Source organism: Macaca thibetana, chromosome 2 (assembly GCF_024542745.1).
Source record: "Macaca thibetana thibetana isolate TM-01 chromosome 2, ASM2454274v1, whole genome shotgun sequence".
Taxonomy (NCBI): Eukaryota; Metazoa; Chordata; class Mammalia; order Primates; family Cercopithecidae; genus Macaca; species Macaca thibetana.
This window is the reverse complement of record NC_065579.1, coordinates 103226602-103253315: the sequence shown is the minus strand read 5'-3', so window position 1 is coordinate 103253315 and position 26714 is coordinate 103226602. Positions and strand designations below refer to the sequence as shown.

General features: G+C 42.9%; 1 protein-coding gene across 5 annotated transcripts in view; it reads right to left on the bottom strand.

Annotated features, from left to right (window-relative positions):
* The window catches only part of ARIH2 (ariadne RBR E3 ubiquitin protein ligase 2), a 69498-nt gene that overhangs the window by 28127 nt on the left and 14657 nt on the right, over positions 1-26714 (bottom strand). For 3 of the 5 annotated variants that reach the window (XM_050780870.1, XM_050780872.1, XM_050780871.1), the window contains one exon: positions 15719-15764. The exons of the other annotated variants lie outside the window; for them this stretch is intronic. In XM_050780870.1, coding sequence (XP_050636827.1) covers positions 15719-15757 — 39 coding nt within the window. In that variant the 5' untranslated portion in view covers positions 15758-15764. The remainder of the gene's footprint in view (positions 1-15718; positions 15765-26714) is intronic. 5 annotated transcript variants of the gene reach the window in all.

Sequence of the window (26714 nt, the reverse complement as noted above, 5' to 3'; positions counted from 1 at the left end):
TATTATTATTATTATTATATATTTTTTGAGATGGAGTCTCACTCTGTCGCCCGGGCTGGAGTGCAGTGGTGCGATCTCAGCTCACTGCAAGCTCCACCTCCCAGGTTCACGCCACTCTCCTGCCTCAGCCTCCCGAGTAGCTGGGACTACAGGCACTTGCCTCCATGCCGGGCTAATTTTTTATAGTTTTAGTAGACACAGAGTTTCCCCGTGTTAGCCAGGATGGTCTTGATCTCCTGACCTCGTCATCTGCCCGCCTTGGCCTTCCAAAGTGCTGGGATTACAGGCGTGAGTCAGCATGCCCGGCCTATTTTATTATTATTATTTTTGAGATAGGATCTCACTATGTTTCCCAGGCTAGAGTGCAGTGGCGTGATCGCGGCTCACTGCAACCTCCACTTCCTGGGTTCAAGTGATACTCCCAGCTCAGCCTCCTGAATAGCTGGGACTACAGGTGCAAGCCACCACGTCCAGTTAATTTTTTAAAATTTTGTAGAGAGGCCGGGCGCGGTGGCTCAAGCCTGTAATCCCAGCACTTTGGGAGGCCGAGACGGGTGGATCACTAGGTCAGGAGATCGAGACCATCCTGGCTAACACGGTGAAACCCCGTCTCTACTAAAAAATACAAAAAACTAGCCGGGCGAGGTGGCGGGCGCCTATAGTCCCAGCTACTCAGGAGGCTGAGACAGGAGAATGGCCCGAACCCGGGAGGCGGAGCTTGCAGTGAGCTGAGATCCGGCCACTACACTCCAGCCTGGGCGACAGAGCGAGACTCTGTCTCAAAAAAAAAAAAAAAAAAAAAAAAAAAAAAAAAAAAAATTTTTGTAGAGACATGGTTTCTCCATGTTGCCTAGTTTACTCCTCAACTCCTAAGCGCAAGCAATCTGCCTGCCTCGGCCTCCCAAAGTGCAGAGATTACAGGTGTGAACCACTGAGCCCAGCCCTTTTTTTTTTTTTTTTTTGAGACAGTCTCCCTCTGTCGCCCTGGCTGGAGTGCAGTGGTACGATCTTGACTTACTACAACCTCCGCCTCCCGGATTCAAGCAATTCTCTGCCTCAGCCTCCCAAGTAGCTGGGATTACAGGCGCCCGCCACCACGTCAATTTTTTTTTTTTTTTTTTTTTTTTTGAGAAGGAGTCTCTCTCTGTTGCCCAGGCTGGAGTGCAGTGGTGCAATCTCGGCTCACTGCAAGTTCCACCTCCCGGGTTCACACCATTCTCCTGCCTCAGCCTCCCAAGTAGCTGGGAGTATAGGCGCCACCACGCCCAGCTAATTTTTCTTTTGTATTTTTCAGTAGAGATGGGGTTTCACCGTGTTAGCCACGGTGGTCTTGATCTCCTGACCTCGTGATCCGCCCGCCTCGGCCTCCCAAAGTGCTGGGATTACAGGCGTGAGCCACCGCACCCGGCCAATTTTTGTATTTTTAGTAGAGACGGGGTTTCACCATCTTGGCCAGGCTGGTCTTGAACTCCTGACCTCATGATCCACCAGCCTCAGCCTCCCAAAGTGCTGGGATTACAGGCATGAGCCACCGTGCCCAGACTATTTTTTAAAATAGAGATGAGGCTATGTTGTCCAGGCTACAGTACGGTGGCTGTTCACAGACACGATCCTACTACTGATGAGCACAAGGGTTTTTTGTTCTGTTTTTCACAGACAGGGTCTTGTTTTGTTGTACAGGTTGGAATGCAGTGGCATGATCATTGCTCACTGTAACCAAGAACTCCTGGGTTCGAGCAATACTCTCACCTCAGCCTCCCAAGACGCTAAGACTACAAGCCCATACCACCACCTCCAGCTAATTTGTTGTTGTTGTTATAGAGAGGAGCTCATTATATTGCTCAGGCTGGTCTCAAACTCCTGGTCTCGAGTGATCCTCCTGCAGCACAGGAGTTTTGACCTGCTCTGTTTCCAATCTAGGTCAGTTTACCCCTCAAATAGTTTTAAAAAACATGAAGTGGGGCCAGGTGCAGTGGCTCACACCTGTAATTCCAGCACTTTGGAAGGCCGAGGCGGGTGGATCACAAGGTCAGGAGATCAAGACCAGCTTGGCTAATATGGTGACATCCCGTCGCTACTAAAAATACAAAAATTAGCTGTGTGGTAGTGGGCGCCTGTAGTCCCAGTTACTTGGGAAGTTGAGGCAGGAGAATCGCTTGAACCCAGGAGGCGGAGGTTGCAGTGAGCTGAGATCACGTCACTGTACTCCAGCCTGGGCGACAGCAGAGCAAGACTCCGTCTCAAAAAAAAAACAAAAAACAAACAAACAAACAAAAAAACACCATGGAGTGATACTGCTTTAGATGAACTCCTTGCTGGAAGCTTTTCTTTCTTCTCATACCCAGAGGGGCCCAATCAGCCTTACACCATGCTTTCTGTTCTGACTTCTACATGTCTCATTATGCATGACCACCAAGTCCTAGCAAAGATACTACGCCACCTAGGAAACTCAGAGGAATTCTGACCATGTCCAATAGCTGCCACCTTTTTTTCACTACAGCTGTGCACTTTACGCTAAGAACAGGGGTCAGGTTGACTTACAGATCCACAAAGCCCAGAAACAGATGGCACACTGAGTAGCCACTCAACAAATGCTCATTATTTAAATGATATGTCTTTAACCTGTGGATTTAAAATAAAATTTTGCTGTTTCATTAGAAAGGTCAAGAAAGTTTAACACTGATCTCTTGATTTCAACAGCACTAACAGCCACAATGAAGCCTCAGAATTAACACACTAGGTAAAGCTCACCTACAGATAACAACATAACCCTCTACTGAAGCCAAGAATTTCCTGATGACTGTAAGTCTGCTAATGACCAACTCAGAATACCCCAGCAGAGCTGAGTTCTGGTGAGAACAAATAATTGGAAGGGAGATAGGCCTACCACTTTATAAAATGGACAGTGGAGAGGTGTAAATCTATTCTTTTAATGGCAACAGCCAAGAGTACATCAATACATATAGGATAGGATAGGCACGGTGGCTCATGCCTATAATCCCAGCACTTTGGGAGGCCGAGGCAGGCAGATCACTTGACATCAAGAATTAGAGACCAGCTAAGTTGTGGCCAACATGGTGAAACCCTGTCTCTAATAAAAACACAAAAATTAGCTGGGCATAGTGGCAGGCACCTGTAATCCCAACTACTTGGGAAATCAGGAGGCTGAGGAAGGAGAATCGCTTGAGCCCAGGAGGTGGAGGTTGCAGTGAGCTGAGATTGTGCCACTGCACTCCAGCCTGGGTGATAGAACAAGACTCCATCTCAAAAAAATAAATAAATACACACACACACACACACACACACACACACACACACACGCACACACACACACACACACACGTCAGCTCTATGCATCTCCCAGCAGCCTTCTGTAAGAGACACTACTGGGACCCCCACATCAAGGTGGAGGTGACTGCCAGGCACAGTGGTTCATGCCTGTGGTCCCAGCTACTCAGGAGGCTGAGGCGGGAGAATTGCTAAGCCCAGGAGTTTGACACCATAGCCAGTCTGGCAACACAGCAAAACCCCGTCTCTTTAAAAAAAAAAAAAAAAAAAAAAAAAAAAAAAAGGGCCGGGCGTAGTGGCTCCCTTCTGTAATCCCAGCACTTTGGGAGGCAGAGGCAGGCTGATCACCTGAGGTCAGGAGTTTGAGACCAGCCTGGCCAACATGGTGAAACCCCGTCTCTACTAAAAATATAAAAATTAGCTGAGTGTTCTGGTGGGCGCCTGTAATCCTAGCTATTTGGAAGTTGAGCCAGGAGAATCGCTTGAACCCAGGAGATGGAGGTTGCAATGAGCCGACATGGTACCATGCACTCCAGTCTGGGAGAAAGAGTGAGACTCTGTCTCAAAAAAAAGAAAAAAAAAAAAAAGTAAAGAAGATAATTACCTGTATTAGGTTGATAGTACATAGAAGATTGGAGACTCTCTCCCTCAAAAATCTACTACGAATCTGATGAAATTCTGAGACCACTAATTAAAGGGAAAATGTAGTGTCACTGCACCTCATCCAGTAATGGACACCAGGAAGGATCTATGGGAAAGCCAGATTCCCCAGAGCCCTCTGGGCAAAAGCAGCACAGAGATGGAGAAAAACAATGAGAAAATGATACTCTAGAAAAATAAATTCTAAAAAGGTAGTCTCAGCAAGGAGGCCACCTTCTGCCTGATTTGGGTCACAAGAGAGAACTGACTGAAACCCCATCTCAACTCCCCAGCAGTTTTCCAGAGGAACCAGTGGCCACCTTGAGCCATCTTGGCCTCCTGGCGGAAGGGCCAAGACAAATCTTCTAAACAATATTAAGCCAGATTAAAGGTAAAAATCTGTCTGAGTGACAATAGCTGAGCTTTCTAAGGAACGAATTAATATTTACACCATCCGTCTTTTTTTTTTTTTGAGACGGAGTCTCGCTCTGTCGCCCAGGCTGGAGTGCAGTGGCCGGATCTCAGCTCACGGCAAGCTCCGCCTCCCGGGTTTATGACATTCTCCTGCCTCAGCCTCCCGAGTAGCTGGGACTACAGGCGCCCACCACCTCGCCTGGCTAGTTTTTTTTTTTTTTTTGTATTTTTTAGTAGAGACGGGGTTTCACCGGGTTAGCCAGGATGGTCTCGATCTCCTGACCTTGTGATCCGCCCGTCTCGGCCTCCCAAGGTGCTGGGATTACAGGCTTGAGCCACCGCGCCCGGCCTAACACCATCAGTCTTTAATGCTCGGAAGAGCTCAACGATACATTTAGAATCTATCACAGTCAACACTTTCACAACTGAGTCCTTCACCCCGTCCCCTTGTTACCCTTTATAATTTGTTCAATTGTGGAGAGAAAACCTTCCAGTAGAATCAAGATGAGCTCTTGCTGGGCTGTTTTAATCAAGGAGCTAACAACCTGTTGGTAGTTAAGACTAAGTATTATCAAGACAACTTATAAAGAAAAGGCCAAATCTTTTCCAAAAGAAAAATGGATCCAGGTAGTAACCAATGTAAGCCAAAAAAAAGACTAATGACTTGGAAGGAACACATGTGACCAATGCAGTGTTCAGAATAAACTTGCAGTTCTATTAGATCAACAGGTAGTCAAAGGATTAAAAGTCTTATATATTTATGAATGCTTTTTCTTTTCTGTTGAGATGGAGTCTCATTCTGTCACCCAGGCTAGAGCGCAGTGGTGCAACCTTGGCTCACTGCAACCTCTGCTTCTCAGGTTCAAGTGATTCTCCTGCCTCAGCCTCCCACGTAGCTGGGATTACAGGCAGTCACCACCACGCCCAGGTATTTTTGGTATTTTTACTAGAGATGGGATTTCACCACGTTGGCCAGGCTGGTCTCAAACTCCTGACCTCAAGTGATCACCCTGCCTCGGCCTTCCAAAGTGCTGGGATTATGGGCATGAGCCACCAAGCCCGGCACTATGAATGCTTTTTCTATTTCTAGAAACATTAACTGAGGAAAAAAACTAGAAATTAAGAACTAGAAAGTTTCCTGTCCAAAAGGAGTCTCAAGATAATTACTGAGTAATCTGAGTCTCTGATTAGAGAGATAAAAAAGGTATCTATTGTTCCCTCCATCTCAAGGGCCAAAAAAAGGATGCCATTCAATAGACACCCTCAATAGGCCAAAGAGGGTGCCATTCATTAGGCTACTGTTTCCAGCAAACCCACTCTCCAATTCATTTCCACTATTCCCCAGAGGAAATCTCATCCCTGTTTAAAGAGCAAACCCTAAGATGGTAGAATTTCTTTGACAGTCACTTTGTACATTCACAAAACCATGAGTAAAGAATAGTTACGGGCTGGGTGTGGTGGCTCAAGCCTGTAATCTCAGCACTCTGGGATGTCAAGTTGGGAGGATTGCTTGAATTCAGGAGTTTGAGACCAGCCTGGGCAAATAGTGAGATCCTGTATCTACAAAAAATCTTTTTTTTTTTTTGAGACGGAGTCTCACTCTGTTGCTCTGACTGGAGTGCAGTAGCGCAATCCCGGCTCACTGCAAGCTCCGCCTCCAGGGTTCACACCATTCTCCTGCCTCAGCCTCCTGAGTAGCTGGAACTATAGGTGCCCGCCACCATGCCTGGCTAATATTTTGTATTGTTTAGTGGAGACGGGGTTTCACCGTGTCAGTCAGGATGGTCTCCATCTCCTGACTCCCAAAATGCTCAGACTACAGGCGTGAGCCACCACGCCCGGCCTTTTTTTTTTTTTTTTTTTTTTTTTTGAGACGGAGTCTCGCTCTGTCGCCCAGGCTGGAGTGCAGTGGCGCGATCTCGGCTCACTGCAAGCTCCGCCTCCCGGGTTCACGCCATTCTCCTGCCTCAGCCTCCCAAGTAGCTGGGACTACAGGCGCCCACAACCGCGCCCGGCTAATTTTTTGTATTTTTAGTAGAGACGGGGTTTCACCGTGGTCTCGATCTCCTGACCTTGTGATCCGCCCGCCTCGGCCTCCCAAAGTGCTGGGATTACAGGCGTGAGCCACCGCGCCCGGCCCCCTTTTTTTTTTTTTTTGAGATGAAGTGTCGCTCTTGTCCCCAGGCTGGAACATAATGGCGCGATCTTGGTTCACTGCAACCTCTGCCTCAGCCTCCTGAGTAGCTGGGATTACAGGTGCCTGCCACCACGCCCAGCTAATTTTTGTATTTTAATAGAGACGGCGTTTCAACATGTTGGCCAGGCTGGTCTCAAACTGTGACCTCAGGTGATCCACCCGCCTCGGCCTCCCAAAATACTGGGATTACAGGCATGAGCCACCACGCCCAGCCAAAACATTTTTTTTTTTTTTTAATTAGCTGCGCATGGTGGCATGTGTCTGTAGTCCTAGCTACTTAGGAGGCTAAGGTAGGAGGATAGCTTGAGCCGAGGAGGTGGAGGCTGCAGTAAGCCATGATCACGCTACGACACTCCAGCTGGGGTGACATAGCAAGACTGTGTTTCAAGAAAATGAATAATGGCTGGGCGTGGTGGCTCATGCCTGTAATCCCAGCACTTTGGGAGGCAGAGGTGGTGGGATCACCAGATCAGGAGATCGAGATCATCCTGGCTAACACGGTGAAACCCTATCTCTACTACAAATACAAAAAATTATCCGGGCATTGTGGCAGGTGCCTGTAGTCAGTCCCAGCTACTCGGAAGGCTGAGGCAGGAGAATGGCGTGAACCCGAGAGGCGAAGCTTGCAGTGAGCCGAGATCGCGTCACTGCACTCCAGCCTGGGCGACAGAGCAAGACTCCGTCTTAAAAAAAAAAAAAAAGAAAATGAATAATCATGTTTAATAATTATAATACTTTTGAAAGTTTATGGAGTCTAACTGCCAAAATCAGAAATAAAAAATTCAGATTATTTCTGATTTTAATTCAATTTGGCTCATAATTTGATAAGATGTTGATTTCAATTGATGAATTTCAATCTATTCAGAATTGCCGGCCGGGCACGGTGGCTTACACCTGTAATCCCAGCACTTTGGAAGGCCAAGGCAGGCAGATCACCTGAGGTCAGGAGTTCGAGATCAGCCTGGCCAACATAGTGAAACCCTGTCTCTACTAAAAATACAAAAATTAGCTGGGCATAGTGGTGGGCCCCTGTAATCCCAGCTACTTGGGAGGCTGAGGCATGAGAATCAGTTGAACTCAAGCAGCAGGGGTTGCAGCGAGCCAAGACTGCACCACTGCACTCCAGCCTGGGTGACAAGAACAAGACTCCATTTCAAAAACAAAAATTGCTGACAGTAGAAATACTAAGATATTTTACACCAGGCAATATAAACTCCCTTGTTGCCAAACTGAAACATTTCTCATACCTTATCTTGCTGATAGAATCAGACACTTAACTTCCCTCTGCCTTAATGACCCCCTCATGATTTCTATGATGTCTTTTGCAGCACCTGTTCAGGTACTCTGTGCTCTTCCTCTTGTATCCCCATCGTCAGTGGAGGGCACCACATTCCCACTCCTCTCAAGGTAGGACTGTTGGCCTTTTCCACCATGTCTCACTCTTCCTTAACCACTTTACCCTCTCCCATCATCACCACTCCACTGTCCAATCTCTAGTTCTTCCTCTCCTCCACACTCCCATCAGAAGGGCCTCACTCACATGCAAAGGCATCTTAATGTATATCCCTTCCACTCCATCATCCTTAGGATGAGCTTCCTGACACCCTTATGCAACAGTAATAACACCACAATTCTTGCAGATCCCTTAACTCCTGCCAGGATCAGTTCCTACCTTGTTTAAAACCCGTCACTGCTCTCCAGTATTGACAGGACAAACTTTATATGCCTTAGTAGAAGACAGTCTTCAGGAACCACCACCTAATCCCTCCCCACAGCAATTCACTGAATGATTCCAGAACCCCAATATGTTTCTCGTAACTGTCAGCTACCAATAACGCCCTTCTTTGTAGCGTACATTTAGAAATTAAAGAACATACTTCTATAGAACCCTGTGTCAAAGCAGGAATCAAAAGAGAAATTAGAAAATGTTTTGAACTGAATAATGAAAATACCACATAATGAAATTTGTGAGATGCAGCTAATATGCCTACATGAAAATTGAAAACTGTAAACGTATATGCTAAAATAGGTCCAAAAATCAAAGACATAAGGATCTAACCTAAGAAGCTAGAAACATTTAGTCACAGCTGTGTATTATAACTAAAAAAAAGGGAAGCTAGAAAAAGATGACTATGTTAAAATGAAGTAAAAAGAAGAAAACAGTGACGATTAAAAAGAGAAAGAAATAAAATCCAAAGCAAGTAACAGCAAAAATTAAGTCTAAAAATGGATTCTTTAAAAATATCAGGCCGGGCGCGGTAGCTCAAGCCTGTAACCCCAGCACTTTGGGAGGCCGAGACGGGCGGATCACGAGGTCAGGAGGTTGAGACCATCCTGGCTAACATGGTGAAACCCTGTCTCTACTAAAAAAAAAAAAAAATACAAAAAACTAGCCGGGCGAGGTGGCAGGCGCCTGTAGTCCCAGCTACTCGGGAGGCTGAGGCAGGAGAATGGCGTAAACCCAAGAGGCGGAACATGCAGTGAGCTGAGATCTGGCCACTGCACTCCAGCCTGGGCGACAGAGCGAGACTCCGTCTCAAAAAAAAAAAAAAAAAAAAATCAACAAAGTTGATAAAACAGAACAACTAGGAAAAAAGAGAAAACAAATTACCCATAACAGAGGTAGAAGATGGACCACCCCCTACAATTCTTTACAGTAAGACATTAAAAGGGAAATAAGAAAATGTTATGAACAACCTAATTCTAATAAAATTGACATCTTAAATGAAATTAACATATTCTTTGAAAAATACCAACAACGACACAAAATGAAAAAGAAAAACTGAGCAGCTGTTTATCTAGTAAAGACATGGAATTCATGATCAAAACCCTTCCCACCAAATTCCAGGCCCAGGGATTTTACTGGTGAATTCTATCAACACTAATTTTACAAAAATACTTTTAGAAACTACAGAAGACAGGGACATTTCTCCCAAACTCATTTTATGAGGTTAGCATAACCATGATAAAACATAACCAAGAAAAAAAATCCCAATATTTCACAGACATAGACACAAAAATCCTTAATTTAAAAATTTGCCATTGCACTGCAGCCTGGACAACAAGAGCGAAACTCTGGGAAACAAACAAACAGAAAAGCACTAATAAATGAATTTATTAATTTACTAAGGTAAAAAAATACAAAGTTGGCCTGGTACACTGGCTCATGCTTGTAATCTCAGCACTTTGAGAGACTAAGGCAGGCAAATTGCTTGAGCCCAGGAGTTCAAGACCAGCCAAGGCAACATGGCAAAACCCTGTCTCTACAAAAAGTACAAAAAATCAGCTGGGCATGGTGACATGCATCTGTTGTTCCATCCACCTGGGAGGTTGAGGTAGAAGGATTACTTGAACCCGGGAGGTTGAGGTTGCAGTGAACCATGATAGCTCTACTGTACTCCAGCCTGGGTGACAGAGGAAGACACTGTCACAAAATAAAAATTTAAAAAAAAAAAAAAGAGAAAGAAAATACAAAGTCAATATATACAAAAACCAAATGTTAGAATTCAAAGAAAGAGCCAAAAAAGTATTTCTATATAGCAGAAAATTAAAAAATTAAATGGGCGAATTTTAATAATTTATTTTATTTAACCTAATATATCCGAAATTGTATTATTTCAACAGGTAACACATAAAAAAGCATGATAATCTATTTTTATCCTTTGTTTCATTCTAAGTCCAGTGTGTATTTTAGACTTATGGCACGTCTCAATTCAAACTGACTGTATTTCAAATCAGCAATGGCCACACATAGCTACCATACCAGGCAGCATAGCTACAGATTTTGAACACAGCAATCAAAACCAATCAAAATGAAAATCCCAATCAAAATCACAAACTTTTAAACAAAATTAAATAGTTGATTGTAAAATCTGTAGAAATGTAAAGGATCCAGAATATCCAAAGCAGTCTTGAAAGAAAAGAGCAAAGTTGAAAGACTTACTATAGTAAATTCAAGACTTACTATAAAGTTATGTACAGTAATCAAGACCGTGGAGATACTGGACTTCATCAAAATTAAGCTTTTATTCTTCAACAGACATCATTTAGAAAATGGAAAAGTAGGAAGTAGAACTAGATGGAGTAAAAAAAGATTAAAAAAAGAAAAAAATGGGACAGACATATAGATCAACAGAACAAAACAGAGTCTGAAAGGAAACTCATATATGTATGGTAAATTTTCAACAAAGGTGCCAATGTAATTCAATGGAGAAAAAAAGTATTTTCAACAAATGGTTCTGGAACAATTGAATAATTGTTTATACAAAACAAACAAAACACAGAACATAGACCATTACTTCATACCACACAAAAATTAACTCAAAAGAGTTCACATATCTAAATGTAAAACCTAAAACTATAAAATTGCTAGAAGAAAACACAGAAGAAAATTGTGACCTTAGTTTAGGCAAAGATTTCTAGATATGACACTAAAAGCACAATCCTTAAAAGAAAAATTAAAAAAAAAAAAGAAAATAAAGATAAATTTGACTTCATCAAAATTAAGCTTTTACTCTTCAAAAGACACCATTTAGAAAATGGAAAAGTAGGAAGCAGAACTAGATGGAGTAAAAAAAGAGAAAAAAAGAAAATGGAAGAGACAGGTAATAGGATGGGAGAAAGTATCTGCAAATCATACATCTGAAAAAATTATTCAAACTATATAAAGAATTCTCTCTTAGAACTCAATAAGGCACAAAATGCAATTTTTAAAAACAAAGTATTTGAACAGACATTTCACCACGAAAAATAAATGTATGAATAGCAAATAGGCACGAGGAAAGATCATTAATTACATTAATGATTAATGACACTCATCATTAGGGAATGCAAATTAAAACCACAAGATACTACACTTCACACTCACTAGAATGATTATAACTGCAACCCTTACATAATGCCAGTAGGCATGTAAAGCAGTAGAGCCACCTTGGAAAACAGTTTATTTCTTAAAATGTTAAACATGGCTGAGCGCGGTGGCTCACGCCTGTAATCCCAGCACTTTGGGAGGCCAAGGCAGGCAGATCACAAAGTCAGGAGATCGAGACAATCCTGGCTAACACAGTGAAACCCCCAACTCTACTAAAAACACAAAAAATTAGCCAGGCATGGTGGCGAGCGCCTGTAGTCCCAGCTACTCAGGAGGCTGAGAGGCAAGAGAATGGCATGAACCCGGGAGGTGGAGCTTGAAGTGAGCTGAGATCGCGCCACTGCACTCCAGCCTGGGCGACAGAGCAAGACTCCGTCTCAAAAAAAAAAAAAAAAAAAGTTAAACATACACTTACCATGTGACCCAGCAATCCCAATCCTAGATATCTATACAACAGAAATGAAAACACATGGCCATATTAAGCCCTGGACATGAATGGTCACAGCAGCATACTGCGTAGTAGCCCAAAATTAGAAACAACCCAATGTCCATCAACTTATAAATGAATGGGTAAACAAAATGTGGCATATCCATACAATGGAAAATCATTATTCAGCAAATATAAGAGAACACACTACTGATGCATGATACAATATGGATGAACCTCAACCATTAAGCTAAGAGAAAGAACCAGGCAACAAAAGACTACATATTGTATAATTCGAATTGTATGAAATTGCTAGAAAAGGCAAAACTATTGAGACAGAAGATCAGCAGTCACTTGGGAACGGGAATCAACTATAAATGAACACAGGGGAATATTTTAGGTGATGAAATGTTCTAAAACTGGGACTGTGGTAATGACTACATAGTTGTTTACATTTAGTAAAACTCAAATAATGGTACACTTTAAAATGGATGAGTTGGGCCGGGCGTGGTGGCTCACGTCTGTAACCCCAGTAATTTGGGAGGCCAAGGTTGGTGGATCACCTGAGGTTGGGAGTTCCAGATCAGCCTGACCAACATGGAGAAACCCCATCTCTACTAAAAATACAAAATTAGCACTAAAAATACAAAATTAGCCGGGCGTGGTGGCACAAGCCTGTGATCCCAGCTACTTGGGAGGCTGAGGCAGGAGAACTGCTTGAACCTGGGATGCAAAGGTTGCAGTGAGCCGAGATCGTGCCATTGCACTCCAGCCTGGGCAACAAGAGCAAAAATTCCGTCTCAAAAAATAAAATAAAAAGGCGGCAGTTGCAGTGGCTCACACCTGTAATCCCAGCACTTTGGGAGGCCGAGGCTGGCAGATCACGAGGTCAGGAGATCGAGACCATCCTGGCTAACACGGTGAAACCCCATCCCTACTAAAAATACAAAAAAATTAGCCGGGTGTGGTGGTGGGCGCCTGTAGTCCCAGTGACTCAGGAGGCTGAGGCAGGAGAATGGTGTGAACCTGGGAGGCAGAGCTTCCAGTGAGCCGAGATCGCGCCACTGCACTCTAGCCTGTGTTGACAGAGCAAGACTCCGTCTCAAAAAATAAAATAAAATAAAATAAAATAAAATGAATAAAATGGATGAGTTTAATGGCACGTAAAACTTCAATAGAGCTGTTTCAAAAATGAGTTGACTGGACAGATAAATGATGAAGCAAATGCAGCAACAGATTAGCAATTATATAATCTAGATGGTACAGTATATGAATGTCCACTGTACAATTATTCAAAGCTCTTTAAAATTTTTCATAATAAAAGGGCGGAAAGTTTGTCAAATTTAATTCAATGGCAATCACTCACATTATCAAATGTCACAATATACGAAGGGTTGACCCTTACATTACTGCATCAGATAGTATACTTTGACTTTTTATTTACAATCCTCAGAATAACAAATTCTGCTATACAGTTTTAACACACTTTTCACTAAGGTTAGCTGACCGTATACACTATAGAGTACAGTCTAATAGTGCTAGTATAAAGTCATTTCCATATAGACCTATAATGCTGATAACTTTACCATATTCTTTGGCTTTCTTTTTTTTCCTCTTTTTTTTTTTTGAGATGGAGTTTTGCTCTTGTTGCCCAGGCTGGAGTGCAATGGCGCGAAGTCAGCTACCCGCAACCTCCACCTCCCAGGTTCAAGCGATTCTCCTGCCTCAGCCTCTGAGTAGCTGGGATTATAGGTATGCGCTACACAACGCCCAGCTAATTTTGTATTTTTAGTAGAGATGGGGTCTCTCCATTTTGGTCAGGCTGGTCTCAAACTCCCGACCTCAGGTGATCCCCCCACCTCAGCCTCCCAAAGAGCTGGGATTACAGGCATGAGCCACCATGTGCAGCTTTCTCTGGCTTTCTTGATCTCCCTGACCAAGGCTTCTGAGTATTCCACTGGATGTTCTGCTCCCATTCAGTCAGCTCCTTAAATATCACTTTTCCACAGGCACAGCATTTTAGGCCTGCCTTCTCACTCCCCGGACTATCTTTGGGCAATCACATTTGTGCCTGCCCCTTAGTATGAACATTAGCCCCAAAGATAAGAACTCTCTCATTTTACCGGGAGCTAGGGAAGGAAAGTGTATGAGCAAGATAGAGAAGTGGGGGCAAGCAAAAAGTTTACTGAAGAGTGAAGGGTACCCTCAAGTTTCTGGGTAGTCCAGAGAAGGTTTTCACAGAGTCAAAGATGGGGTCTGAGCAGAGACTAAGTGCAGCCCATCTTCCCACTTTCCCTGAGTCCTCCAAACCTGCACCACAATGGGTGAGATGCTACTGGGGAGCTCTCTTTCCAGCTTGAAGTGAGCTTTCTCTCCTCTGTTCTCATTTACCCTACACACTGCTCTGCATTACCCGTAGCCCTCAATCCAATATGGCTATGTTTTGCCATTGCATTTACAATGTCAATACTCTCAGATGGCTTCCAGATCTTTACTTCAGAAAGCATGTGCTACATGCATGTCAAAAAGGACTTTGTTTATGGTCATTTGTATTTTCCAAAGGTCATGAGCAAACACCTTCTGTCATGCTCTATAGTCTGTTTTTGACTGAAACTCTAAAATGCATATACTATAGAGGATGACAGAATGTGTTTGTTCATGACTTTTGGAAAATACTATCTGACACAGGCCCTCAAAACATGTTCAGTAGTTACCAGTTGGTTACACTGGCCTGGAAACCTAGAGTAGACAGCTGCTTGGGAGTCAAGTTCTCCTTTCTGCTTTTTAAATGAAGAACATAGTAAATGGTCACACAATTCTATGCCTGCTTCACAAGCAAGGCTGAGGAATGGAGGATGAAGACCAGGGGGAAATCCAGGCTGTGGGCCAATAATGCTAAGATTTTCTCACAGAGATGTAATGAAGTGAATATGAATGATTTAGTCGCTGTTACTGACATGGTTAGCAGCATGCAAATCTACAATTTCAGCATTTTGTTCTGGAGGCACTTTCTTCCACAGTCTAAAGGTGTTAGAGACTACAGAACTGAAATCAAACTGTCAGCTTAGAATGGAGACTACTTTATTAAGATAAAACTTTGAATCTCTGTGTCCTCTGACCCACTTGCTACAAGGAGACGGCTGCAGGGTTTCAGGATCTTAAGTAAGGCAACTCCAATAGCAATTTGCTTGTGGGCTTAGACTAGCAATTCTATGACTTGCTGCCCAACTTCTGTTTCAACTTTATTCACTGCAAGCAGATTGTGATATCATTTTTCAGATCACAAATCCCAAGTCCACCTGAAGTTTGTTAATAACAGCCACAATTTATTTTCCGATTTCTACCAAGTCCCTTCCCCTCCACCGCATTCAAGCAAGTCTCTATCAGAAATTTAAATTAGTCACTGGAACAAACATTTGAGTGCCCTGACCACAAAGAACTTAAAATATCAGAGAGAGATAAATTCCTGCTACTGAAGGAAATGGTAAGCACATATGACATTTAGGACCCTTTCTAGTACACAACCAATATCTATTTTCAGAAAAAATGTTTTGCAAGTTCCAGGAAATTTAACAGTTATTATATGACACCCCAGAGTACTTGGATAGTGCATGTTTATTATTCAAAATAGTGCACAGAACATACTAATTTTATATACGGATCAAGGCACATGCTAAAATAGCCCCTGCTCCTGACAATAGTTGCCCAAGGATATCCATGAACGTGATCAGTTGCTTCTTTATCTTTTTAGTCTTCTCTAGCTGGTTCAGGCTCTCCAGCCCTCAAGGACAAGTTAACAACATAGCTTGCAAATAGACTTTTCCCCCAGAAAAAAGAAATCCAGCAGCCCACCAAAACTGTCACCAGCCCTTCCCACACTTACCAGTGCCATAGGGAGGATGCAGCTGATGGCAGTGAGCATCAACGGCCTGAAAAAATACAGGTGGTAGTTTCAATTTTTATTTAAAATTCTTGCTTGCCAACTGCCTGAAATCTTTTAAGGCTACATGAATGGGTCTTCATGCCTCAGCCTGCCATTTCGTGGTCCAATCACTTTTGTTAACAAACACTAGTGGTCACTCATTAAAAAGCAGAAATGAAGAAAGGGAGTGAACTGTGGGCCAGCTTCTGGGCCTGGGCTAGAATGGGACATGATATAGGAAAATCAGCCTAAAGAGATCAAGACGGATGGATATGGGTCTGGGGGCGGGGGGGCAAGGGATGATGTGGAGGGAGGCAAGAAAGTACTAAAGGGACAAGAGGAAGAAAGAAGGTTAAAGCACAAAGATAAAGCAGTAAGTAAACACCAGCCTACAATGGGGCAAAATTAGCATCAGTAGTGGTGGTGGCAGTCAGTCTCATAGGGCTTCTGACCCTAAACCAGGCTCACCCCTGAAGTCTAATTTAAGTGGTAGGATTTCATTTCTCCCATACTTCACACCTAAATATCCTCAGCCTCTAAAAGGCCCACTCTCTGGCACCTGATCCTAATTTTGCCCTTTCCACTTTTCTTTACAGGGACATGGAAGGAGGGCTGACATGTAACTGAAGTACCCAAATGTTATATATGTTTTTAAATCTGATTAATAAACACAAATTTGAAGACTTCTCACCATCCTAACCTTGATTCAGTCCTGACTGCTGTGGACTCTAATAATCAAAATCAATACTAAAAAAACCAAAGACCTCACTCAATATAAGGTTATTTATACAAAATATAATAATGTAAAAATATTAAAGTAATCACTCCTTGACCGTAAGGGTATATATTTTAATTACAAAAAACTTCAAACATCTACCAAAGTGAAGAGTATAATGAAACCCATTACCCAGCTGGTGGCCAGACCCACTATGCCTCCATTCCAGCCCTCCCCTCCTCCCTCCAGATTATTGTGAAGTTAATCCCAGCCAGCATATCTTTTAGGGTGCATTTAATGGAAACTTTTTGAGAAGTACTTACTACAAAGGGCTGGTTATTGCCCCTTCTAGAACTCTAACAGACTTCCAGGGGAATGCCACATAGGCAGGTTATGTCCAGCAAACCCAACCAAAAGAAATGCAGATAAGAGGTGATATCAAATGAGCTGCACAGAGTAGGGCTAAAAGCTGTGTCCATTCCTGCAGCCACAGCCCATCCTGTCCAAAAATTACTTGAAACAATGCTCTGTCTCAGCTACTGCTACTGTGAGAAGGCAAAGAGAGGGAATATCAAATAACCAGCTAGGTAGTAATATCCAAGTACTACCAATAAGATGGTAGTACCATCTTCTCCAAAAGGAAGGCACTTCAGAGGCCAGCATATCTTAATGAAAAAGCCAGATTCCAACAGCATGTTTCAATGACAGAGCTGGTACCTCATCGACTGCTTTCCTTAGCTACCCCTTTATGCTAGAAACATATAACCTTATTTTTATAACCTTTCTGTTTATATAAAACTACATAAACAGGAATAGAATGAAAGCCCATTGAAGGCAGAAATTTTTTTGACTGATTCCTTCTCTCCACACCTAAGAACCTGGAACAATACCTGTGTTAGCATTAGGTCCCATACGCCAACACCACTCTCTGCCTGTCTCTGGTGGTCCAGACTTGTCACCACACCCACATCCTCCGCAAGAGCGTATGAAGGTGCCAAGGCCTTCCAAGCCCTCAGGGATACACAGGGATACAGAAGAGGCCAGACACAGCTTCTCTGAGACAGGTTTTAAAAAGTTGGAGGGCTTAGCAGTCTCTCGAGGGTTGCAAGAAGGGCGGAGATGCTGACAATAGGTTGGAGGAGGCTAAAATCAGGTATATGAGTTAGGGAGAGGAACAATAAGGAGATCAGGCTGGAGCCTGGAGAATCCACTTTAAATTTTTCAACAGAGCAAAATAATCAAAGTGGTGCTTTTAGCGGATGTATCAGAAAAATAAAAAGTGGAAGTAAAGGAGGGGGTAGATATTAAAGGCAGAGAGATCTTTAAGTTATTTGAAAAAGAAGAGATCAGCTGGGTGCAGTGGCTCACACCTGCAATCCCAGCACTTTGGGAGGCCGGGGCAGGCGAATCTCCTGAGGTCAGGAATTCAAGACCAGCCTGGCCAACATGGAGAAACCTCATCTCTACTAAAAATACAAAATTAGCTGTGCGTGGTGGCACGTGCCTGTAATCCCAGTTACTCGGGAGGCTGAGGCAGGAGAATGGCTTGAACCTGGGAGGCGGAGGTTGCAGTGAGCCAAGATTGTGCCATTGCACTCCAGTCTGGGCAACAAGAGCAAAACTCCATCTCAAAAAAAAAAAAAAAAAAAAAAAAAAAAAATTAGCTGGGCATGGTGGCAGGCGCCTGTAATCCCACCTACTCGAACTCCTGACCTCAAGTGATCTGCCCGCCTCGGCCTCCCAAAGTGCTGGGATTACATGAGTGAGCCACTGCATCCGGACTTGGCTCACTTGTGCACTCTCGCTCTCTCTCTCTTTTTTTAAAATCTCAGCTTACCACAACCTCCACCTCCCGGGTTCAAGCGATCTCCTGCCTCAGCCTCCCGAGTAGCTGGGATTACAGATGTGTGCCACCACACCCAGCTGTTTTTTTTTTTTTTTTTGAGAAGGAGTCTCACTCTGTCACCCAGGCTGGAGCGCAGTGGTGCGATCTCGGCTCACTGCAAGCTCCACCTCCCGGGTTCACACCATTCTCCTGCCTCAGCCTCCAGAGTAGCTGGGACTACAGGTGCCCGCCACCACGCCCAGAGAATTTTTTTTTTTTTTTTTTTTTTTTTTTTTTGAGAGACGGAGTCTCGCTCTGTCGCCCAGGCTGGAGTGCAGTGGCGCGATCTCGGCTCACTGCAAGCTCCGCCTCCCGGGTTCACGCCATTCTCCTGCCTCAGCCTCCCGAGTAGCTGGGACTACAGGCGCCCACAACCACGCCCGGCTAATTTTTTTGTATTTTTAGTAGAGACGGGGTTTCACCGTGGTCTCGATCTCCTGACCTTGTGATCCGCCCGCCTCGGCCTCCCAAAGTGCTGGGATTACAGGCGTGAGCCACCGCGCCCGGCAAATTTTTTGTATTTTTAGTAGAGACGGGGTTTCACCATGTTGGCCAAGCTGGTCTCTAACGCCTGCCTCGGCCTCCCATAGTGCGGAGATTACAGGTGTGAGCCACTGCGTCCAGCCTGGGTTTCTTTTTGAGGTAATGAAATGTTCTGGAACAAGATGAAGATGATGGTTGCATAACATTGTGAATGTACTAAATGCCACTGAATTGTATACTTTAAATGGTTAGTTTTAGGTTATGTGATTATTACTTCAAAAAAAATTTTTTTTTTGAAATGGAGTCTCTGTCAGTCAGGCTGGAGCACAGTAGCACGATCTTGGCTCACTATAAGCTCCACCTCCCAGGTTCACGCCATTCTCCTGCCTCAGCCTCCTGAGTAGCTGGGACTACAGAAGCCCGCCACCATGCCCAGCTAATTTTTTTGTATTTTTAGTAGAGACGGGGTTTCACCGTGTTAGCCAGGATGGTCTTGATCTCCTGACCTCACGATTCGCCCACCTCAGCCTCCCAAAGTGCTGGGATTACAGGTGTGAGTCACTGTGCCCGGCTGATTATTACTTCAAATTTTTAAAGGGAAGAGGGGTCAGGAAAATGAATCCTAAGCTCTGTGTACACAAACAGAACATATCATTTTAGGGCGATCGATGAGAGATAGCTATTACTCCAGACTCAAGGGCCCCCAGATGATAAATGAGATCAGCCAAATCTCACACTCTAAGGGTCCTATTTCTCTCCAGTTTATCTCATTTCTTAAAAATAAGGGTTTTGGCCAGGCGCCCCTGTAATCCCAGTACTTTGGGAGGCCAAGGCAGGCGGGTCACCTGAGGTCTGGAGTTCAAGACCAGCCTGGCCAACATGGTGAAACCCCATCTCTACTAAAAATACAAAAATCAGCCAAGTGTGGTGGAGCATGCCTGTAGTCCCAGCTACTCAGGAGGCTGAGGCAGGAGAATTGCTTGAACCTGGGAAGCAGAGGTTGCAATGAGCTGAGATCACACCACTGCACTCCACCCTGGGGGACGAGCAACACTCTATCTTAAAAAATTAAATAAATAAGTTTCTTCTGTTTTTATGTAGGTTTTTTTTTTTTTTTTTTTTTGGTCTAAAGACTCAGTGGGGACAGGGATGACTAGTCTATATCAGCTTTTTTATTAATCCCCCCATTTGCAGCACACTTATCTCTTCCAGCATTCATCAGTCATTTCAGAGTCCATGGTCTTTTCAAAATTTGGACAAACTGGCTCACATTTTGCAATGATGTCCCCATACAACACCCCACTCCAACTCATTGTTTGTTAATATTAATTTACATGTACCTTTACTTTCATTTTCATGGTATTTAAAAATGGAAGGGCACTCCCAAATTTACTTTATCCCCTTTAATAATCTCTCTCTTCCTGCTCTCTTTGGTCCTCCAGACAACTGTTGATTTACTTTATGATGGATTAGTTTGCATTTTCTAGAATTTTATATGACTGACATATAAAGTTTTTGTCTCTCCCCTTTGGGTTTCTTCATGTGGCATATTTTTTTTTTTTGAGTTTTATCAATGATGCTTACATAAGTAGCTCATTATTTTAGCTGAGAAGTATGCAGTTCTATGGATATGCCACTGTTTGTTTATTCATCTGTTTGAGCAACTCACATACTGAGTTGCTTCCAGTTTTTGGCTATTGCAAATAAAACTAAACAGACATCTGAATACCAAAACAAACAGAAGAAGCAGGGTTGGGGCAAAGGCATGTGCAGCCAACCATCTTGAAGTAGCAGTGTTAATAAATTTGCAAAAGAAAATCTGGTGTATTCTACTACAGTATCGTAAAATTCACATTGTATTTAAGATTACAGATACCATTAGTCATCTCTACATCATCAAAAAGGACAGCCTGGTCAACATGGTGAATCCCCGTTTCTCATCATCAAAAAGGGCATAGAACCCACTTTTATCTTTTTTTCACTAAAGAATATTCATTTCTTTATAATTATTGCTAAATAAACTTCTCTTTTAAACAAGATCATAAAATACAGTAGGACTTTGCACAGTGGAAACACTAAAAAGTTGGTTTGTACACACATGAAAATAAGTTAGAATGTTCATATGTTCTGACAGTTAGGAGAGAAAGGAAAAATATGAAAAAAATTTTAAAAAAAGTTAGAATGGAATCTGTCCAGTAGTTTCCAAGTCACCTGAAGCCTCTTTTGAGAAGATTAGGAAGGAGTGAGGACAGGAGTCTTGCCAAAACCACTCCTAAGCTCAAACTGAGTTGTGCTGTTTCTTCCTCTTAGCTTTGCCCAGGTCCAAGGAAAAAGGCAGGAGGGCTTTCAAATATAAAACCTTGCAGAGGACCAGTGCTGATGGTGGGGCCAGGGGAAAAGAAGATAGCCCCCACCCCAGGGGCTAGACCTTCTCTTGAAAATTAATGAAATATAAAGTTACATTTAGACATCAAAAAGACTATGGGAAGCCTATCCAACTTGCAAGTATAGCTGAGCAATTTATATCCTACTTCTACTGTTACAAAACCAGTACACTCCAAATGCTGGACACGTCCTTTCAGTAGTCAAAAGAAAGCAAGCACTCCTCCCTCTTCACTTGAATAACCCAAACCATTTTACAATTTTCCTGCACTTCCACGCAAATGTAATGTAAAATGCCTTGGTCTAGCCCCTTGAGATTCTGTTTATATATATATATATATGTATATGTATGTGTGTGTATATATATATATATATATATTGTTTTTGTTTTTGAGACGGAGTCTCTCTCTGTCGCCCAGAATGGAGTGCAGTGGCATGATCTCAGCTCACTGCAACCTTGCAACCTCTGCCTCCCAGGTTCAAGCGATTCTCCTGCCTCAGCCTCCCAAGTAGCTGCAATTATAGGTGCCTACCATCATGCCCAGCTTATTTTTATATTTGTGTAGCGACAGGGTTCACCATGTTGGCCAGGATGGTCTCAAACTCCTGACCTCAAGTGATCCGCCCACCTCGGCCTCCCAAAGTGCTGGGATTACAGGTGTGAGCCACTGTGCCTAGATTGTTTCATTACAATTATATGAAGTTCAGGTTTCTATATGAGAATTGCTAAAACTAATTCTGATATATACCATAAGCTGGGAATCATGTATCTGTTAGGTTTATACCATCTTTTTTTTTTTTTTTGAGATAAGAGTCTCACTCTGTTGCCCAGGCTGAAGTGCAATGGTATGACCTCAGCTCACTGCAACCTCCGCCTAACGGATTCAAGCGATTCTCCTGCCTCAGCCTCCCAAGTAGCTGGGATTACAGGCACCTGCCATCACGCCCGGCTAATTTTTTGTATTTTTAGTAGAGACGGTGTTTCACTGTGTTGGCCAGGATGGTCTCGATCTCCTGATCTCAGGATCCACCCACCTCGGCCTCCCAAAGTGCTGGGATTACAGGCGTGAGTCACCGCACCCAGCCAGGTTTATACCACCTTTATTTGGAGGTCAGCTGGCTTCACGAAAAAGTACTTTGAAGAGAATGTCTTCTGTTTACAAACTGGAGCACACAGAAGTAGAGGTTTGGAGTTAAATTTTCAACTGTGCATTTATTGGCCTGGGCTTAGACACATTAAAAAGCAACACTTACTGAGAACATAACATAACCAGGCATTTCCGCTATGTGCTGTTATGTAAAGAAAAAATATAGACCTCTATCTCAAAGAGTTTATATCCTAGCTTATAACTAATTGGTAAACATTGTAAGTACACACCAAGAAATAAGCATAGTGGTACAGAGGCAAGAGTGACAGACTGGGGATCCGGGAGGGATTCACGTAAACAAGGAGAGGGTCAATCCTCTATTTCCAGGTTGATGGATGGTGGTACTAACAATTAAGATAGAGAATCCAGGAAACCAAGCTTGACGGCATTAGAAAGATTTCTTGTAAAAAGAGGTAAGGTTATCTACAGACTTCTGGAAAGGATGGCGACAGAATTAAAGAGACTGTTACCGGCCTAAAATAAGGAATAAAAGACATGAGAGCAGGTAGAGCTGACCAGGAAAAGAAACTGCTAGTCAAAGAGAACAACTTTTCCAAATAGAGACCACACTTTCTTCACAATTATAAGAACAGCTCTGTTTTCCTGTTAAAATCTCCAAACAAACCTCTTGCTCATCCTGCCTGTATTTTTCTCTATTTATGGTCAATAACATGGTCACTACTGTGAAATCATTCATGGTTTTTTTTGAGACGGAGTCTCGCTCTGTTGCCCAGGCTGGAGTGCAGTGGTGCCACCTTGGCTCACTGCAAGCTCTGCCTCCCGGGTTCACGCCATTCTCCTGCCTCAGCCTCCCAAGTAGCTGGGACTATAGGCGTCCGCCACCACGCCCGGCCAACTTTTTGTATTTTTAGTAGAGACGGGGTTTCACCGTGTTAGCCAGACGGTCTCAATCACCTGACCTCGTGATCCGCTCGCCTCGGCCTCTCAAAGTGCTGGGATTACAGGCGTGAGCCACCGCGCCTGGTCTGTTTTTGTTTTTCTGAGACAGAGTCTCGCTCTGTTGCCGAGGCTGGAGTGCCGTGGTGCGATCTCAGCTCACTGCAATCTCCGCTTCCCAGGTTCAAGCGATTATCGTGCCTCAGCCTCCCAAGTAGCTGGAACTACAGGCATGCACCACCATGCCCAGCTAATTTCTGTATTTTTAGTAGAGATGGGGTTTCATCATGTTGGCTAGGCTGGTCTTGAACTCCTGACCTCAGGTGATCTGCCTGCCTTGCCACCCAAAGTACTGGGAATACAGGCGTGAGCCACTGTGCCCGGTGGAAATTATTAATGTTTATAAAGATTTGTGATAGAAAAGGAACTTCATGTTTTGACAGTTCATGTCAGTTTAAGAAATAAAGTAGGGCAGATACATTTCAGGAGGAGCAAAATGCTCCTCATTCTGCACCTTTTTCAAATATTTCCTATAATTCTTCCCTCTTCGGGGAAGACAAATCTAATCCTTCAAATTTTCCTAGAGCAGCAAGGGCAAAGAAAAAGCAAAAAATAAATAAATAAATAAATAATTAGATTGGAGCAAGGCAAAATTAAAGTACGGAGGTATCTCAAGAACAAGAACCCCCAAAACAAGTGAACACTAAGTAGTGCTATTAACATAGGCATAAGATCAAACATTGTAGTCAACCACAAATACAGGTACAGACAAGCTATTATTTCCCTGTATCTTTTTCCTGGCTCCAATTCAAAGTTCATTTTGTGTTATTTTTGCTTTTCTTTCGGTGGGCCCCAGGAGAAGGGAACCAGAGGCTCTAGGGGAAGGTAAAATAATCCAAAGTATATGACCCAATATCATATGCACACTCAGAGGCACCAGTCAGCAATATATTGCCCAGAACCATCCTCAATGTGTAGCCTCCTACCCTATGATTCAAGACACACAACCCTGAGAATGTGTTTTAAGGAACCAAGACAAGAAATATTCCCATCCCTCCGCTTTTGCCCCACTTCTACTAAGACCAAGCAAAATCGGTTTGAACATTCATGTTCCAGGCACTTTATCTGCATTATCATCACATTTAATGTTGTGAAGGAGGTGTCATCATTATTTTACAGATGAGGAAATTCAAGCATAGAGATGCTGAGGGACTTATCTGAGATGATATTATATTAAATGGAAAAAATGGGACTGGAACCCAATCATCTGACAACTAGCCCAGACTCTGGACAAGGCCCATCAGACACAAAAGTCATATCCATAAAGACATTCACAACAATGTAACCAGTCCCCCAACAACTGTAATACATAGGTACTCACTTAAATGCCCAACGGAGAAAGATTAAGCAAATTACGGTTCAAAAACAAGATGGCATGCTACACAGCCATTTAAAGTATTTGTGAGAACAAAGTAAAAACGGGGAAATGTTTGAAATATACATGAAAAAAACAGAATGCATAAAATACATGTACCTACTGATTATTATAATGCAATGTCTACCAGGGCACAGATTTTTATCTGTTTTGTTCAGTTATTTTTCCTGTTATGGGCCTGGCATAGGAACATAACAGGAAGTATAGTAGGTTCTCAATAAATATCCAATATTGGTTGAATGAATTGCTGAACAGTAATGCTACGTATGAATATGGACAAGAACTGAAGGATGATAAGTAAGGAAGAAAACTTATTTTAGGTTAATGAAAACATGAATGATACTATTTTCTTAAATATTATAGTAACATCTTGACAAAAAAAATTTATAAACTCAAGATTAAAATATAAACGTCAAAAAAAAATAACAAACACAAATACCGTATCATCCCTTGATTACACATGACTTCCATGGTTCCTGAGGTAGAGAGAAAGCAAACAAAAAGACTAGAATGAAAGCTGGCCTTGAATCTGATAAAGAGCTTCTTTTCTGGAAGCTGATGAGCATGTTTTGTATGGTATCAGGTACACAGCGATGACAATAACCTTTCTAAGCTGGCAAGACAAGGACAACTTTGCACCATTTTTATTTAGGCCATTCTCAATGTCACTCTGGACATTTCTCATTGCCTTTAAAAAATGAATTTACACATCAGTAAACACACCTCAGACTTCCAGACTAAAACACTGTGAAATATGTTAACGAACCTATTAACGGCCAGCTATTTGAAATGCAGGAATTTAACCTAAGTTCTACTTAGATAGAGGTATGCGAAGAGCTCACATCAGATCACAAAAATAGAAATCAGAGGGCCGCTCAGCACACAAACATTCAGTGTAACCAGGCCCAGCTTGAAGATACTTTCCCATGAGTAGTAGCAACAATAACAACAACAACAAAAACGATTATTCGTCAATTAATGACTGTAAGTAAATAAAAATAGAATGATCTTAAAATTCAGCTATATCAGAATAAAAGAAAATCGATTTAATAATTAAAGTTTTCACCAGATACTTGTTATCTTTTAACTTGGCATTATGTAAGTAGTTAGTACCAATTAAGAAAATGGCTAAAATAAGGTACTTTGTTGTTATGAACACCAATTGATCATGTTACAAGTGAAAAGGGCAAAAAAGCCAGGTTGTTTTGAACACAGGACTATACAGACTTCGGCACTTAAGAGTCAGAAGCCCTGACAACTCATTACTATTCATCCACAAAGGGGAAAAATTGTCCACAGCAGAATCTTAGATTTTCCAGTCACATTTTGCTAAAGAGCAAACACTAGATTTTAAAACAAATTCACAAAAGAGTATGGCAGAATAGAGTGTTCTAGGAAATATCTTCACAGCTTTGCTGCAGTTGATACAGCAATTCATAAAGCAAGAAGAAATGTAGTAAAAACACTTGTAATAATTGGCATATTCCTCCAATCGTATCTGGGAAACAGGCTTAAAAAGTGAGCAACAGGGCCAGGCGCAGTGGCTCGCACCTGTAATCCCCACACGTTGGGAGGCCAAGGCAGGTGGATCACGAGGTCAGGAGATCAAGACCATCCTGGCTAACAAGGTGAAATCCTGTCTCTACTAAAAATACAAAAAAATTTAGCCGGGCATGGTGGCGGGCCGCCAGTAGTCCTAGCTACTCGGGAGGCCACAGGAGAATGGCGTGAACCCAGTAGGCAGAGCTCGCAGTGAGCCGAGATCACGCCACTGCACTCCAGCCTGGGGGACAGAGCAAGAGTCCATCTCAGCTAAAAAAAAAAAAAAAAAAAAAAGTGAGCAATATAGTTCACTATGCCACACATGCGCTGAATAAGTTTTAAAAACCTATTTAAATACCTATTTAAAATCCTAGGCCGGGTGCGGTGGCTCACGCCTGTAACCCCAGCACTTTGGGAGGCTGAAGTCAGTAGATCGTCTGAACTCTGGAGTTTGAGACCAGCCTGGGCAA